This window comes from Odocoileus virginianus, unplaced genomic scaffold (assembly GCF_023699985.2).
Source record: "Odocoileus virginianus isolate 20LAN1187 ecotype Illinois unplaced genomic scaffold, Ovbor_1.2 Unplaced_Contig_12, whole genome shotgun sequence".
NCBI classification, from domain to species: domain Eukaryota; kingdom Metazoa; phylum Chordata; class Mammalia; order Artiodactyla; family Cervidae; genus Odocoileus; species Odocoileus virginianus.
Window position 1 is genome coordinate 2,121,042 of NW_027224329.1, and position 18,613 is coordinate 2,139,654.

The following is an 18,613-nucleotide window of genomic DNA, read 5'->3' on the forward strand; positions in this document are numbered from 1 at the left end:
AGCATGATTCCACTGCCATCAAATAAAGCTATGAACAGAAACCAAGAAGCTTAAAGAGTCTATGTCAGTTAGGTTTGATATTTTCAACTACCCCAGTTGTTGAGAGTGACCAATTCAGGTGAGACCGAGTCACCTATAGAGAGAGTAATCAAGGTAATAAGCTGAGGTTGTGTTCATACACGAATGAATTTCTAGGGGGGATCAGGAGAAGATAGTATGAGGAGATTGCCTTCAACCTTCTTCCCTCTTGATTGGGGCATGGGGAGATAGCCAGCGGGTGTAGGCAGATGGAGGGAGCATAGTGATTAGGTGTGTGGGTGTTGGAGTTCGTCTCACCAGATTCACAATCTGCTTAGTTGTTGTGTAACGTGGGACAAGTAACTAAATCTTGCTAAGGCTCAATTCCTCATCTATAAAATGTACAGCGCAGTGCCCGACCTATAGTAAGTTCTCAATACATGGTAGCTATTATCATTTTTAAACTGGCTGCTCTTAACCATGCTGGCTTCACAAATACCAGTAGTTCATATTGCATTTGCGTTTTAGTTCCTAATCCTCTTTAGGAATCCAACTGAAATTGTAGTCAGTGCCAGATAGCTGATTTCTGATGAGAAGTAACTGGCAACATCCCTTTTTGATCCCCTAACGGGCTTTCCTTAAGGATTAGACCACTTGCAAATATTTTGGTTGTATTATTCCGCAGTGTATTGCTGATATTGACAGGTGGTTGTAATTTTTTTTTTATCTGAAATGTATTTCCTTTGTAAAACATTGATAGAACTGTTAAGCAGTCCAGAGTCTGAGTCCTCCCAGGCAAATACTCCCCCTGCTGACTTTCTCTAGAGCTGCAGGGACATCTGAGGGCCTGCCAAGTTCAAAATACAAGGTTCCAGGGAATGACAACAGAGAAAATGGAAAGAACACACTAACTTGAACCTGGTCACTGTGTACACATTATTGCATGAGCATTATTGTCTTGTTAAGATCTGAAGATATCAATCCTTTGGAGAAGCAGGCAGGGGATCCATTCCAGGTTAGCTGACATACAGATCCTCTTTTAAAATACAAAGTGTATGCAGAAGGATAAAATATACAAAGGGTAAAAAATGAATGGGATCAAACATAACAGGAGCTCGGAGGCTCCATTTAAAGTAATAACCTTTCCTTTACTGATGTAGGAGCAGGGTCTTCATCCTACTGTAAATTCACTTCAAAGCAGTAGTGGAGTAATAATAAATTAATTGTAATAGCAGGATTTTTTATTGCAACTATTTCATGTCTTTTCTGCCTGAAAGCCCTAGTTTTCAGTTTTGGGGAGATGGTTAGTTATTCCCATCAGAGAAGACTAGAAGAGCAGAAGATTGATTCTGCACATTTAAAAAAAAATCTGTCATAGACACAGCATTGAGTGGAGTGTAGGAATGACGCATACTTTGGAAGAAAGAAGGAAGCAAAGGAATGATGGAGAGTTTGTGCAAAGGAGAAGCAGTTTGCAGTTCCAGCTCTTCATCTTGTGAAGCTAGTTAAGTGCAGAATTCAAAATTTACTTACAGGATGAAGGTTACAGCACATTGCTCACTTTTATTATCATTTTAGAGGCCATAAAATACATTTTATTATTAACTCAGAAACTCTAGTTTCTTCTGATTACAGATAACAGGAGCATTGTGTATTATTTTGCAGTGTTTTTATGTCTGTTTTTCTCTCATTGCTAATTTCCTTTCATTAACTTCATGCCTCCTCTTACATTCCTTCAAAAGGTATGATATGTTCCTTTAACACATTTATATAAATACTAAATGTGCAGCATTTTACAGTCATTTCATTATGCTAACCTCCAAATCTGTCTTGTGCAACAAAACTACTTGAAATGAATGTTAAGCATTTTGAAGCTGCATTAATGGAAGGAAAGATACTGAGAAATGACAGGTCTTTCTAACTCAACTATAAAGTCTTGTCTTGTTTTAATGGATCCTTTTAAAAATGTGATAGGGCTGACCCATCAGTCACTTTTTATATGGCCTCCATGTGAAATGTGGGTTTAAATGGCTATAGTTTCACTAATGAGAAAAGGGAAATGTGAAGATTTTTATAGAGCTTCTTCCCAGTTAGTTCCGCTGCACACATTCTCCGTAAAAGAATTTAGGCATTACTGTCACACAAGGGAAGAAAGTGGTAGAAATTCCAAGACTCTTGTCAAAGCTACTACTGTCTTAAGGGGAGAATGCTGAGTGCATTCAACGCTGATTCCCAGGAAGCTCCTTTTTCCATCTATGCTGATGCTTGTGGATACAATTTTACCATTTCTATGTGGACATTCACCAAAATTCTCTATGATCACAGGTCTATTGCAGTATTAACTACATAACTGCTGAAATCAATAACCATGTAGACAAGAGGTCACAAAAAAGACCAGTTTGCTTTTTAAGTTTATTTTCGGTCATGACAACAATTTCAGCTGAGTCATGTGGATCAACCACATGATTATCTGAATCAGCTATTAAGGTGGCCAAAATAACCAGGTTATGATGTGCAGGCTTGATTTTCGATCACACAGATACAGTCATAGTCCATTAGCTGCAATAGCATGACACAAATGTAATTTCCATAAATTACTGTGTTGTTCACCACATTTCAAATAGATAATACATAAACTACCATTAGTATTCACGGCAGCAGAATACACCCCTTTTCATATCAAACCATGATTCTGGAAATACTCCAAAATCAGTTTTCCCCTTGATCTCCATAAAACCGTATCATCCCAAATAAGGATGGCATTCACAGCTCCATTCCAAATGAACAACAGATAATAAACAATAATTACCCAAACATGTTTGGTTTTCCTGCAATGGTATTTCTCAGAGTTTGTAGGAAAATTGCTCCTTCTATAATCTACCCACCATTCTGGATTTTCTTATTCAAAATATGAATATTTTATACTATAAAAATATTGGCATGTCTTTCCTATTGTGTTCATCTAGATGATTTATTTACTATTTCTCATCTCTTTGCCTCAGTTATTTATCTGTAGAATGCCTCCATTTTCTTATCTGTAAAATATGATTAAGCACAGGGATGGAGGATTAAAAGAGTTGACACATGTGAACAATTAAAACAGAGTCTGACACATAGGAAGTGCTCTTTAAGTGTTAGCTATTATTATTTTTTTATTAGTACAAATGCCACTTTGAACATTCATCTTTTATATAGAAAAATTATTTCCAGAGTCAGATCAGCCCAGAATAGATGAAATGTATATGTCAACAATGAAGAAAGACTATGAAAGGTACAAATTCATAATTGAAATATTCCATATACTTTTAGCATTTGGAAGTGCGACATTCTTTCTGACTCATCCAAATGTTTTTACCTCTTCTGATCAAAAGGGAGATGTTCCCATGTGAAATACTGAACAAGTATAACTATTAGTTAGAAAAAAATCTGTTGCAAAGCAGATTTGCACAGCTAAAAAACTAAAAGTGACGACACTCAGAAATAAATATGGGTTGTTTGAAGCATCCAGGGACCAACAGAAATTACAGGCTTTAAAAAAAACCAAGTCTTTTTTTTACAGTTAATCAATAAGGAATACTATTTATCAAAACATGTGCCAAAATGATTTGATCAGAGTGTAAACTCTAAAACAACTGGATTTTCCAGAGGCTCAAAAAAGGTTATCTTGGGACACAGGAATTTAACTTTGCTTCCAAGTGGTAGAATGCGTGTACAGACAGAGAAGAGCTTGACTTGCCAGCTTTCAGCCCAGAGCTGCCCTCTTCCCACAGAGCCTGGAGAGGTGCCAGGCTCCTACGCCTATTCTTGACTCTATGACAGAGCGGGTTCTTTTCCTGTGAGCTTTTCTGGGCATGAGAGAACACAGCCTAACCAGGATGGAGCTATGCCACAGAGCAGAACTATCCTCAGAATAATGTGGCAATGTTTTATGAAACCTAGCGACCACATTTCATTTCTGCACACAGAGCCAGCCTTCAGCAGCACTGCAAAGGAGGTGACATTTCCTCAGGACAAGCCTGTATCCATCTTTAAGCATTCAGGGTTCTTACACTGCCCCCTAACTTCCCGCAGACCCTATCCCCAGGTACTCTCATGATGTAAGACCGTGGCTCTAATCCTGGCTGCACCCAAGGAGCTTTATGAACCTGCTGCTGCTGGGGCTTCCCTGGTGGCTCAGTGGTAAAGACTCCACCTGCCAAATGCAGGAGACATGGGTTCAATCCCTGGTCCAGGAAGATCCCACATGTCATGGAGCAACTAAGCCCATGCACCACAACTACAGAACCTGTCCTCCACTGCCAGGGAACTGCAATGACTGAGCCTGTGTGCTGCAACTACTGAAGCCCACGTGCCCTAGAGCCCCTGCTCCACAAGAGAAGCCACCACCATGAGAAATCCACGCACCGCAACTAGAGAGTAGCCCCCAGTCACCGCAACTAGAGAAATGCCCGAACGGCAAGGAAGACACAGCACAGCCAAAAATAAATTAAGAAAAACTTTTTAAATGTTGCTGCTTAGGCCCAATCCCCAGAGATTCTGATTTCATTGATCTGGGGTGAAGTCTAGGCATTTTTTATTTTTTATTTTTGGTCATTGTGTTTTGTTTTGTTTTGTTTTGGTCTCGAGCTCCCCTGATGACATTGATATGCAGGCAGAGTTGAGAATCACTGATGGAGAAGAACAGTATTTCTCAATTTGACCGGCAGACCACCGCCATCACCAGCGATGCTTAAGAAGTCCAGATTTTTGAGCACTCGGATATTCGGAATCTGCATTTTAACAAACACCCCAAGTAATGCCTGTGCATAGTTACATTCAAGAACAAGACGTTCCCTGATTAAAACTTACACATCATCTGTCCCATTCTCCACTAACTGGATATACTAATCCGGAATGATATGAGAATAGGTGCTATTGAAGTAAAGTGTGACATTTTGACCAAGCCTCCTGAAGAAAGCTTGGAAGATAATTCCAATAGTAAGAATATCTAGAACAGACCAGTGAGGATGGTTTTATCTGTTTTGGTTATTTTGGCGAGGGAGGTACAAACATTTTAGTGCCTCTCAAATCCTATCACACAACCAGTTTCCAACTTCACTTGAGGCCTGTCCTATGTGCTTAGCCTCAGTTTTTAAAAGGCAAGAGTTTCAGTCCCTGGATCAAAACTCCTGAGCCCCACTAGCCATTTATATGAAGACAACAATAAATATTATCTCATGGCCCCTTGCCTTGTGATTAACCAGCTTCACTAGAATGGAAATGTCTGTAGTAAATGTGTTAAACTCACAGTGAATAGTGTTCATTTACTAGCATCTACTCATTTCTCCTCAAATACATAAAGGTTTTTGACTCTGTGTCTGCCATGACATCACCTTACATCAGTGTTTTTCAGCCTTGACTGCACATTGTAATCACCTGGAGAGATCTTTAAAAATACATATGTCTGGGTTGCAACTCTCAGATTCTGATTTCTTTGTTGGCTGGGTCTGAGCATGAGGGGTTTAAGATCCCGGGTGATTATAATGTACAGGCAAGGCTGGGAACCATTTGCCTTAAAGGAAACAGAACAGTCTTCCCCAGGTGCACCCAGCAAGGCTCACAGGAAGAGAATCAGGTAAGTACAATGATTACATCTAAGCAGAAGATGGCACAAAGAAGGTATTTATTCCTGTGATTAAATAAATAAGCCTGTTTTGAAACCCTTAGGGGCCTGAAGAGCATTATGCATGTACCATCATCCCATGCCATCATGCCATGTGGTGTTGCTGTCAACGTGCCATTCTGTTTGATGTGTTCACCCCTGACATCATTGACTTCTCAATTTCATCAGCTCCACTGAAACCATTCCTCTTTCCAAAAATAAAGATAAGGATTTCATAAACTGAAATCTGGCCCCTCTGGGTCCGGGCGGGTCTTTGTTTTGTTTTGTAGATCACTCTCCGGGCGCATTGTTGGAGGGGTTTGGTGGTTCTTCACCCTGATCATAATTTCTTCCTATACTGCCAATCTCGCTGCTTTCTTGACTGTGGAGAGGATGGTTTCTCCCATAGAGAGTGCTGAAGACTTAGCTAAGCAGACTGAAATTGCGTATGGGACCCTGGACTCCGGCTCAACAAAAGAGTTTTTCAGAGTAAGTGCTTTTCAGTTAATTGGGCCTGCTGGTTTTTATTTTACCACCTGCTCACAAAGGCAGATTCATGGTGTTTTAAAGGAGGGTTGGGAAAGGGTGGAGGTATTATCAAGGCAGAGCATCTTAAAGACAGAACTACACGCTTGATGACCTAATTCATTGTCCTTTAGATCCAAGACTCGCGTGTGACCTCACAAGTGGCATGGCAAGAGCACTGAGTTTGAACTCGCAGATTGGAATCCCAACCCTGCCACCAAGTGACTATTTATCCTTGGGCAGGTCATTTAACTTCTGTCAGCCTTGGTCCCCTTACTTGAATACTGAAGGCACTGAACTAAATATCTGTTCTTCTTTTTAGCTTTTACAAAAGCAGTGATTTTATGTCTCGGCAGTTCACTGAAGTTAGGTGATTGACTAAGAATCTGAGGAATCATGGACTATAAAATGACATTCTATTTTATACATTGGTTTTCTATTGAAATGTATTACAGTTGTTTCAAGCATTCCTGTACATGCAGATAGTTCAATTTTCAGGGAAACTGACAATTGTTTTAATTTCTTGAGCAGATTTATTGACCCCTTTCTGACCCAACATGGGCCAATCTTAGTAGGGGAAGCAAGTTGTCCACTAGCAAAAGTTAGTAAGGCATCAGCACTGTGGAGGAGAAAGAAGAAAGGAGATGGAACATTATAGAAGGGTAATACAATGGACAAACCACTTTTACATAAAACATCAAGATCTTTGTTCTGTAGCAACTTGTCTTTTAAAAAGGCTATCAAAGGAATGTTTAAGAACTCATGCATTCATTCAGTTGCCCCAACCAGAGAAACATGGTGGCTTCACTGAGAAAACTGACCCATTCTATACATACGACTGCCTGCTAACTGTTACCTGTTTTAACCCAGGTACCTGGTTATAACAATGATCCAGAAGCCACTTGTGTAGTTGATAGAAAAGTTGAGTAATTCTCTCCAACCAAAAATCGAGTTATGGGATGGCAGATATAATTAGTGACTTTTCCTCAAAGATCCACAGTAAACAAATGTTGGTTCTAAGCCAGCTTGTTTTAAGAAATCAGTAAGAAATGTATTTAGATGTGTATTATCATGGGATGTATCCAATTGTTTCACAGGAAACTAGGAGGAGTGTGTTTCTTGAAATTATAGCGATTAACTGAAAACTGTTTTCATTCCCTGAAGCAGAAAGAGTTAGTTCTGATACCCTTTCAAGAATTCTCTTGGAAGAGATTGTAGGTGGAAAAGCAGAGGGGCACTTGATTTTTTTAAAAAAGAAGAACTTTTATTGGCTTAGAATATCCCTCTATCACCTCTACCACTTTTTATTGAGCAGCTCATAATCCCTAACCAGGGTGAGGGACTCGGTACTATTGGGGTTGGCCAAAAAGTTTGGGTTTTTCCACATGATAGTACAGAAGAACCTGAACAAACTTTTTGGCTAATCCAATAGCAGCATCAAAATGATGTGAAGATCTTCTTGGACTAACCTGGCCTTGACCCTCACCTTGATGGCTGTTCCAGAAGCTTATCTGGAAATAATCCCCTGCCCTCATGAAATCACTCACACATTTCAGGGCAGGAAGCCAGGGATTTCCATCTGCTGAATAGTCAGCACACAATCAGCTCCATGGAAATTTAGTTTGGTATCCAGCTTTAGCAGAGCCTATGTTCACCATCCCAACAGGCATCAAATTGCTACAAGAAGTAACTGACAACTTAAGCTATCAAGACACCAGACTTGGACCCTCCAATCAGGATCCTTGTTCTGGGAAGCATTTTTCCTTCAAGGAGGATTAGAAATTAGGAAGGTGTGCTTTAAATGGTATTCACTAGGTGGCATAAATTCCCATTAAGTTTTCAAAGGCCATTCATCCATATTGCAGGCAAAGGAGGCTCTCTCAGTTCAGTTCAGTTCAGTTCAGTCACTCAGTCATGTCTGACTCTTTGTGACCCCATGAACCACAGCACGCCAGGCCTCCCTGTCCATCACCAACTCCCGGAGTTTACCCAAACTCATGTCCATCGAGTCAGTGATGCCATCCAGCCATCTCATCCTCTGTCGTCCCCTTCTCCTCCTGCCCTCAATCTTTCCCAGCATCAGGGTCTTTTCAAATGAATCAGCTCTTCACATCAGGTGGCCAAAGGATTGGAGTTTCAGCTTCAACATCAGTCCTTCCAATGAACACCCAGGACTGATCTCCTTTAGGATGGACTGGTTGGATCTCCTTGCAGTCCAAGGGACTCTCAAGAGTCTTCTCCAACACCACAGTTCAAAAGCATCAATTCTTCTGCGCTCAGCTTTCTTTATAGTCCAACTCTCACATCCATACATGACCACTGGAAAAACCATAGCCTTGACCAGACAGACCTTTGTTGGCAAAGTAATGTCTCTGCTTTTTAATATGCTGTCTAGGTTGGTCATAACTTTCCTTCCAAGGAGTAAGTGTCTTTTAATGGCTGCAATCACCATCTGCAGTGATTTTGGAGCCCAAAAAATAAAAGTCAGCCACTGTTTCCACTGTTTCCCCATCTATTTGCCATGAAGTGATGGGACCAGATGCCATGATCTTAGTTTTCTGAATGTTGAGCTTTAAGCCAACTTTTTCACTCTCCTCTTTCACTTTCATCAAGAGGCTGTTTAGTTCTTCTTCACTTCTGGGAAGATTTATTAGCACAGAGACTTGAAAGAGTGACCAAACAGTCATTGCCCCCATGCCCAGACCCCAACACGTGTCTTTCTCAAATACTAGGAAAGCATCTACTAATCCATGTAATGATGGTTTCATTAAAGAACATCTTATTACTAGTGCCAATTCGAATTCAACATTCAATTCTGAGCAAAGATATTGCCACATTCTAATTGGTTTGCAGTTTCTAATGTTCACCAATTCCTAGTGACCTTTACAGCCAATAAGCAATTCGTATGAAAATGGAACTGTTTTGAAAATCTGATTAGAAAAGGTGCTGGATATTTCTAGGTATAAAGAAGTGCAAATCATTTTCTAATTTCCGCTAGCCACTTTTCTTTTTCCTCAATTGGTTACTAGTGACAGCAGTAAGGACTCTGTGGGGAAGTGCTTTAGGACAGCTCACAAAAGTTGATCTAAGAGTAGAATGAGCAGTATAAGACAAGCCAACTCTTAGCCTGATTGTACTGAAAATGTTATGTAAACCCAACAAAGGGCATGTTTGGTATTCACATAATACTGAGGGGCCCAACCAATTGGTCTCCAAGCCATTTGTCCTCTCAATATCCTCTACTCAGGACTTCCCCAGTGGTCCAAGGGTTAAGACTCTGCCTTCCAATGCCGGGAGTGTGGGTTCCATCCCAGGTAGGAGAGCTAAGGTCCCACATGCCATGGGGTGTTGCCAAATTTTTTTAAAAAATTAATATCCTCTACTCTTCCCCTCCTTGAACCCCATAAATCAGAGAAAGCAACCAGCAGGAACACATCATCTCTTACTTAGGGATTTCACTGCCACAGCACGTCACTTTCCCCTCAATCCTCCATGATCTCAAGGCAATTTTAAGAACAGCATCTCCTCTAAAAAAAAAAAAAAATTTGAGGACCCCTGATGGCATGCCTTCTCAACATTACAGGCTAAAACAAGACCACATGCAACATTTACAAACATAACATGAGCTCATTTCTACCCATTCTCACTCCATATTAAAACCACAAGGACTAAATAGTAATACCATAAAACAGCCCGGGGCCAGCCCTCTAGTCCTTCCACTAAGAGAAAAATAAAAGAAAATTCCTTTCTAATTGCCCTGCAGACATTTTTACTTGTCCTGAGTAAGGCTTCCATTAAAATGATAATATCTTTAAGTGATTCTTTTGTTTCTCTCATTTTCTGAACTATCCTTCGCTGTTATCTTACAGTCACAGCAAGTCACTGGCACAGAGAGGAAGGCAGGGAGGGACTAAGCCAAATGCATGCAGCTGGAAGAGACATCTGAAATACTATCATCAGCCCTCATGACTTGAAAACTGATTTCCTTAGACAGCAGCTCCAAAACTAAATGTCCCTATTGGAGTTAGAAGCACCCATGCTAAAAAAAAAAAAAAAAAAAAAAAAGTCGACAGCTTCATTGCCATTGCCCAAAGAAATGCCACTATGATTTGGAAAACAGCACCAAAATGATCATTCTTCACCAGGTTTTGAAATTTTAACCTGATACAGAGTCATGTTAAAAAGTAGCACTGGGAGGAAAAGCAATTCCAACATTCTCTCTGCCCTCAGACCCCTAGAAATATTAGAAGTGAAGTCGCTCAGTCGTATCCGACTCTTTGCGACCCCATGGACTGTAGCCCACCAGGCTCCTCTGTCCATGGGATTCTCCAGGCAAGAATACTGGAGTGGGTTGCCATTTCCTTCTCCAGAAATATTAGAAGACAACTACAAATGCTTGATTTCTTTTCCAGAATACTGGAGTGGGTAGCCTTTCCCTTCTCCAGGGGATCTTCCCAACCCAGGGGTCAAACCCAGGTCTCCCACATTGCAGGCGGATTCTTTACCAGCTGAGCCACAAGGGAAGCCCTCTTTTCCAGATTCTTGGCCATATTCCCACTAAAGATAGTTCAGGGAATAAGAGGATAACATTTAAAATGAAATGTTAATGCTAATTTAAACCCATTTAAAAAATAAATATGAATGGAGAGGAGTGGGGAGAGACATGACTTGCTCCAGTGCCCCAGAAAGTGAAAAGTGAAAGTGAAGTCACTCAGTCGTGTCCAACTCTTTGTGACCCCATGGACTGTAGCCTACCAGGCTTCTCCATCCATGGGATTTTCCAGGCAAGAATACTGGAGTGGGTTGCCATTTCCTTCTCCAGGAGATCTTCCCGACCCAGGGATTGAACCTGGGTCTCCCGCATTGTAGGCAGACGCTTTACTGTCTGAGCCACCAGGGAAGTCCTCCAGTGCCCCAGGCAGGACAGAAAAATTGAAATGTATCTGCAGACTCCCCACCCCCGCCCCGGGAACTGCCCTGTCTTCTGAGTGGCCAACATTGTAAACCCCATGAAGCACAGTTGAATTACTCATGAAGAATGTTTTGTCTCAACACAAGACTCTGTTACTGTTGTCATCAGTAACTTTTCTTTTAATGCAGGCAGCAAAAAGAAGTGCCCTCTCAACTTGATTTGGGAAGTAGTCCCTCCAAGAGGATTTAGATTCTGCTTACACATCCTGAATCTCTCTCTCTCTCTCACACACACACACACGCATTTTCAGAGTCCAGATTTCAACATTTGCTGGTTATTTATTATAAGGCTTTTGAACTTTATGAGGAAAGAAGAACAATCTCTTCACAAATGTCCTCGTGTTAAGTATTGGATTGGCCAAAAAGTTCATTCAGGCTTTGGCCACTCTAGTATGTTGACATCTGGACATGATTAAGAGAACTAACCTTTAATCTTCAAGTTTTACTACAACAGACTTCCCTCATCCCTTAGCCTGTCCCCTTGCCTTAGGAAACACATCAAAATGTAGAAATTCTTTTGTAACAAGATATTCTCACAAGTACCATGATGAATTTGAGATCTTGACACTGTACCCAGACAACAGCAACCACATTTAATTAGTTTGAAAACATATATGATGGGACCAAATGTTTGATGATATGGTGAAATGACATGCTAGGGATCACATGATAACAACAATAGGAGATGAGTTGACACCAAGGAATGGTAGGTCTGACACATTTATTGTATATATTCCTTGACAATTTAAAAAAAGAAATTGTTTTGTAATTTTGACATGGCCATTTTCATACCACCTTATCCCCCCCCAAAATATTCTTTTCCTATGTCAGATAATACATTACACAGCCAGACTCATAGACCTTATAGGTTAACACTAGAGGCAGAGCAGCAGGTACAAAGTGAGGCTGCTGAACTGAGGCCTGGCCAAATGCGACTCTGAAAAGGGAATGATACATTCAGACAGCTGCACACCAATATCTGTCTCCAAGACAAAGGAGGAAATGTGGCTAGATGGGCCAGTAATAATGCCCTCGATTCTATTACTTGTTCATCACTCCTTCAATAACTTCTTTGGGCAACTACTATATACCAAACTCAAAGCTAAGCACTGAAGAGCCATCTCCATGAATGAAATTAAATTTCTGCCTTTTGCAAAATCACATGAAAATACTTGGGTTTTTTTTTTTTTCACCATTCTTGGAGGTTATTTGGGTAAACAGACTGACTTAAAACATAGGTATCTCAGAGAACTAGATGATCATCCCTCCAGGGCAGTCAGTGGTGTTTATTTCGACGGATTGACTTCCTAGCACGTGCCAATCTCTGGATATCCTTTGTGGTGAATAAGAGTAGGGTTCATGATTCTCTATAACTCCAGCAGGAAGGTCATCAAAGTAATGAATAAAACAGAAATGGCCTCTACCCCCTGAGAGCTCACAATCTGGTGGGCTGACAATTTTCAACACATGTGTGTGCTCAGTCACTTCAGTCATGTCCAACTCTTTGCAATCCCCATGGACTACAGCCTGCCAGGCTCCTCTGTCCATGGGATTCTCCAGGCAAGAATACTGGAGTGGGTTGCCATGCCCTCCTCCAGGGGATCTTCCCAACCCAGGGATCAAACCTGCATCTCTTATGTCTCCTGCATTGGCAGGCAGGTTCTTTACCACTAGTGCCACCTGGGAAGCCCCTTTCAACACATAATCATATATCTCACCACACTTTCTTCACATGACAATCCTGCCAGGCAACCAGAACAGGTGTTATTCCACCTCCTTCAGGGAGGAAGCATTGAGGCAAGATGACACTGACTTGAAAGCTGCTCAGCTCAGTGGGGACAAGTTAGAATTCTGAGTCTAGATGGGATCCTCTTTCCATTCCATCTCAGTGCCTTTCTGGTATGAGTGTTCATAGAAACATGGGGTACTGTGCATGAACCAAGCCTATAGCGTAGAGCATGTTAAGGCATCTCTAGCATCTCCTGGTTGATCTTTGTTTTTATTTCCTCTGATGGATCAATTAGAAAAAGAAGCCTATATACACTTTTAAATTATAATTTTGCCATGCCCCCCAAATCTCAAAAGGATCCAGCATAAGAAGGCAAAGAAAAGGAAAACATCCATAAAACTAGAGCAAATGCCACAAATGCAGTAGACTGCTATTATTCAAGGCTTGTTATAGCTTGTGATATGACAAGGGTTATGTCATGATGTAGATAGAACTGGAAAGAATAAGAAGATGAAAATGATTTCTAGTTCCACATCCACTGATGACTTTCTTGTTTTTCTTTGGGTAAGGGTCATTTGGTCTCAGTTTCCTCATCTATCAAGGGAAATATTCCCTGCTCTACCTTCTGTATGGGGTTAGTTAGAAGGTAATATCAGAAAAAGTTCTTTAACGATATGAAGGGTTCTACAAATCCCAGGAGACTTAAAGGACCCACCTGTAGAGCAACTGAAGTATACAAACTGTCCAAATAAAGCTCTGAGGAAACAAGAGAGAAGGGTATTTCTCAAAAAGAAAAGAACCTCTGCTTGCTCAATGCAAGAGAGTTGGGGGGTGGTGGCATTTCCAGCTTTGGGAGGAGAAAGAAAACTCATTTATATCCTTCCCCCATCCTCCTGATCCCATGCCTACCCCTGTTATAAAATATGACCTCATCTCTTAGTCCATCTCTAGCCATCCCTTTGTGATCTGCAGATTCAACAACTTCACCGTGCACAGCTTAAAGCTGCCCTTGAGGACCACCTAGAAACTTCAGGTGCTTCCAAGGTGGCATGCAGGCCATCTGTCCAAAGTGACCAACCATATGGATTTCATTAGCCTGTCTCCATTAGTCCTCCCAGGTAACCTACTTGCTTATGAGAGCATGTCACAGCTCAGGAAGCCTTAGGGGGTTAAGTCTTTGTTATCTTTGAGGCTGCCAACTCTCTCAGACCACACCAGGATAATTAACATCACACAGGACTCCCAAATCTTTGTGAAAATTCTGAAACTCTCTTCCCTAGAGGAACTCACCACAGGACCTCTCTCTTTTCTTGTCTAAAAAAGTCAAAACACCTAATAGCCTTCCAGTTAGAGAATGGGGACCCATCTGTTCAATTATACTTTCCTTGAATTCACCTGGCAAGCCTGCACAGGTTGATTATTTATGATTCCTTTCTATCACCATAAGAAGCCTAAATAGTTGATCAACTATTATTGATCAACAACAATCAACTAAAATTTCAAATAACTGAAACTCAACTCACAAAAACATGCAATTAACCAGAATGCTTGGAAGCACTCCACTTTGGAAAGGAAGAGGAAACACACAAATAAAACCTTGATGCGAATTTTCCTTTCAAAAAGGCTACAAGGTGAGGCCCTGTGCTCAAGTGCATTCCAATCTTCAACATCTTCCACTTTTTTAACCAGTGAGTAAAGATATAGAGTGTCTACTGTATCAAGTTAGGTACCAGGGATACAGTAGGGGAAACATGACAGAATCTGCCTGCCAATACAGGAGACACAGGAGATGTGGGTTTGATCCCTGGGTCTGGAAGATCCCCTAGAGGAGGAAATGGCAACCCATTCCAGTATTCTTGCCTGGGAAATTCCATGGACAGAGGAGCCTGGTGGGCCACACAGTTCATGGGGTCACAAAGAGTCAGATATGACTGAGCATGCATGCATGCACATTTTGTTGGAAGGAGAGAAACAGTAAACATATAAACAAACAGGTGCATAAAATAATTTCAGGCCCCAATAAGCACTCTGTGTATTATGATAGAGAATGACTTAGAGAGGACTGTTTCAACTGGGAGCTTGGGATGGAAGGGGTTCGCGGAAAGCCTCTTTAAGGAGGTAACATTTAATTAAAGACCTGAATGATAAGAGTTAGCCATGTGAAAATATGATGCAAGAGTATTCCAAACAGCAGGAATAAGAAGTGCAAAGGTCCTGGGGCAGGAACAATACTGGCATGTTTAAGGGACAGGAAGACGACCTTGGTAACTGAAGAATGGCTTTATATGCTAGAGTTATAGCAATAGAGAGTATGTAAAGTGGTCAGGTTTAGGATATATTTTGGGGAGAGAGTCTCAGAATTTGCTGATGCATTGAATAACTTTTATGAGCAAGGTGGAAGAGCTCAGATTTTTGACCTTCCTTTTCAGTGGTCACTAATGATATCTGTAAGTCCTACATTCATCAAATGATTCAAGGATACTTGTAGCAACTATAAACTATAGCAACAAAGGGCTTCCCAGGTGGCACTAGCAGTGAGGAACCCACCTGTCAATACAGGAGACTTAAGAGATGCAAGTTCGATTCCTGGGTCAGGAAAATCCCCTGGAGAAGGAAATGGCAACCCACTCCAGGATTCTTGCCTAGAGAATCCCATGGACAGAGGAGCCTGGCAGGCTATGGTCCATAGGGTTGCAAAGAGTTGGACACGACTAAAGTGACTTAGCACACATAGCAACAAAGCAAACTGTAGTAACAAGGGCTGAGAAGGTACCCTTACACTAGGCCCGGTTAGGAAATTTTTCCAGGTGGGAAAATAAGTTTCAAGGTTAATCATCAAAAAAATTTTAGAAGTCCAGAAGCCCCTAATGATTCATGCCTTGACTGTGTCTTATTCGGTCTTCTTAAAAGATGGTTTTATGGTAGAGGTATATTTTCACAGACAACTAACTCCATTTTGCAGAAAAACATTTCTTTACATTCCTGTTTCTGCTACCTCACTTTTGCCACCTGGCAGAAAAAATTACATCCAGATAAGTTCAGGCAAACAGTGATTTCCCAGTCATTTCAGGATTTTTTTCTCTGCCCTGGGAAAAAATCCAAGTTCCAGGGAGTTTACATGGTGTCATGGCATCAGGGCAGCCATCTATCCCCAGAGCATCAGCATCACTTCCAGCATCCAGTGAGCTGTACACCCAGCTTGGATGTCAAGTCATCTTTCTCCTCCACACAGACATTTGCTGCAGCATCCCCTCAACCAGGCCACCAGACCTCTCCTCTGCAGACCTGCATAACCCTGCACCTATTGCTGGGCTGTCTCCTTTTTTTCTTTCTCTCTCTCTCCTCTTGCACAGTTGTAGGGCTACTGGAATAGCCTCTTTCTCTCCTTCCACCTGTCTGGGACAGCTCCTTCCTCCTCCAGGCCTCACGTAGCCATTGCTATTCTATGACAGCAGCACCAAGCTAGCGATGGGCTGTTCTCTTCAATTTATCACCCCTATGCTACACCCTAGGAAGTGAGACCCCATTACTTCTGCCCTGGGAGTGCCATCCTCTCTCCTCCTTTTGGAGAGCTGGGGTGAAGTGGGGAGCAGGGCACAGAGACCCTTCTGTGATGCACAGCCCAGTCTGACTTCTCTTGTACTCCTCTCTGCCTCAGCTCTTATCTGGCCTCCAAGGGAGTTAGTCTGGCTCATTATCGATCCGTTTTCCAATTTATTAAGTATGACATAAACTTCATATTTCCCTTTTGGTCTTAGAATTTGGAAACTCAAAAACCTCTCTGCTGCTGCTGCTGCTAAGTCGCTTCAGTCATGTCCGACTCTGTGCGACCCCATAGACGGCAGCCCACCAGGCTCCGCCGTCCCTGGGATTCTCCAGGCAAGAACACTGGAGTGGGTTGCCTATTTCCTTCTCCAATGCATGAAAGTGAAAAGTGAAAGTGAAGTCGCTCAGTCGTGTCCGACTCTTCGCGACCCCATGGACTGCAGCCTACCAGGCTCCTCTGCCCATGGGATTTTCCAGGCAAGAGTACTGGAGTGGGGTGCCATTGCCTTCTCCATATGAATCTGTATGGAATCATATAATATTCGTCTTTTTTTGTGTGACTTACTTTGTTTAGCACACTGTCTGCATGGTTCACTCATCCATATTATAGCATATGTCAGACCTTCATTCCTTTTTAAGATGAATTTATCTATCGTCTATCTATAGCACATCTTGCTTATCCATTCATCTTTTAACAGACACTTGGTTGGTTCACACCTTTTGGCTATTGTAAATAATGCTGCAATGAACACTGATGTACAAACATCTGTTCAAATCCTTGTTTTCAATTCCTTTTGCTATATACCTAGGAATGGAATTTCTGGATCATATGCCAGTTCTATCTTTTCTGCTGTAGCTTTTCGAAAGTCTATTTTGAAACAAAAGATAAGGGCATTTTCTGTTCTGCTTTCTTCCTAATCTTCTCTTAAGCCATTGATGCCTCCATCCCACTAGGAAGATCTGGTACCTGCTATTGGGGGAAGAACTTTAGTTAATATCACAGAGTATTATCTTGATACACGACTTGAAGTTGAAAGGGAATCGAAGTTGAAGGGAAGATATGCTATGTACGTGTTGAAAAAGACCTAAATTCCTGTTAATTCCACACACCACACATATATACAGAGGGTCCTGGATATTTTAGCTAGTGATTTCATCTTGTAGCAACATCTTAGGGAAGCATCCTTCTTCCTCTTTCTGTGTTTGAGCTGCAACTCTGATGCCCCAGCAAGATGGCACTAGAATGCAGGTGACGAATGGTAGAATGAAACCCATTGCCCTCCTGTTATCAATGGTTTAGAACGTTACCTGTCTGAAGGAAGGGATTTGGATGGAGATCATCTATGGCATTTCTTTCCAGTTGTTCTGATTGTAGGTATTTGTCTATATGCTATCTTGATCTTCTATCTGTACACTCCCTGGTGCCCTAAATGAAGAAGCTCCTGAAAGTAGTCAGCTGCTATGCCTAGAGGAACCTGCATTCTGGAACTTATTCTTACTTCCGAGTGGTATCAAAATTCTTATGTGGGCACAGCCTGATTTAGTTCACTCTCAATTTTATTTCCCTTGACTCTGTAGACTAGATTACAGACTATTTCTTGTATCATTCAGTAACACTGATTTTCAGATTCACTGGGTGAAGAACTCTGTCCCAGACAGTCTGGGAAAGAATAGGAGGTACCATTCAGAACCCTGAGTTCAGTATGAAGACAATAAAGGGGTTGGTTACTTAATCAGGAAAGGTCTCTGGAAAAGGGGGCATCTTAAAAATATTTAGAGAGAAAAGAGAATTCAAAATGAGTGCAAAGGGTATCTATTTGTGACCAAAACAACAAGAAGACAGGCCATAACTTTATGTCAAGTTAGACTGTGGCCTCTATTGACTGAAGAACTGTTAGTTCTGTCTAGCATTCACACTAAGATTTGTTTGCTCAAATAGTGTATGTAGATGTGTTTGGGGTGGGAAGGAGTTTAGGGTGAAAAAAGTTTCCAAGAAAAAAGTATCATAGTAGAAACAATAGTATCATAGTAGATATCCGTGCTCTGAGCTCTGTCTTATTTCTAGCTTTGTAATTCACATCTTGCACATGAAGATGAGGTTCACAAGTCCAAAGAATACCTTGCTTTCTCCAGAGAATATTTTGCTTCTTTTGCCTGAATTTGAGGAACCAGTCTTGAAAATC

General features: G+C 41.4%; 1 protein-coding gene across 1 annotated transcript in view; it reads left to right on the forward strand.

Annotated features, from left to right (window-relative positions):
• GRIA3 (glutamate ionotropic receptor AMPA type subunit 3) overlaps nucleotides 1-18,613 on the forward strand; it is a 292,117-nt gene that overhangs the window by 223,223 nt on the left and 50,281 nt on the right. Inside the window, 1 exon segment of the mRNA XM_070464057.1 lies at nucleotides 5,950-6,148. Within this exon segment, the coding sequence (XP_070320158.1) occupies nucleotides 5,950-6,148 (199 nt within the window).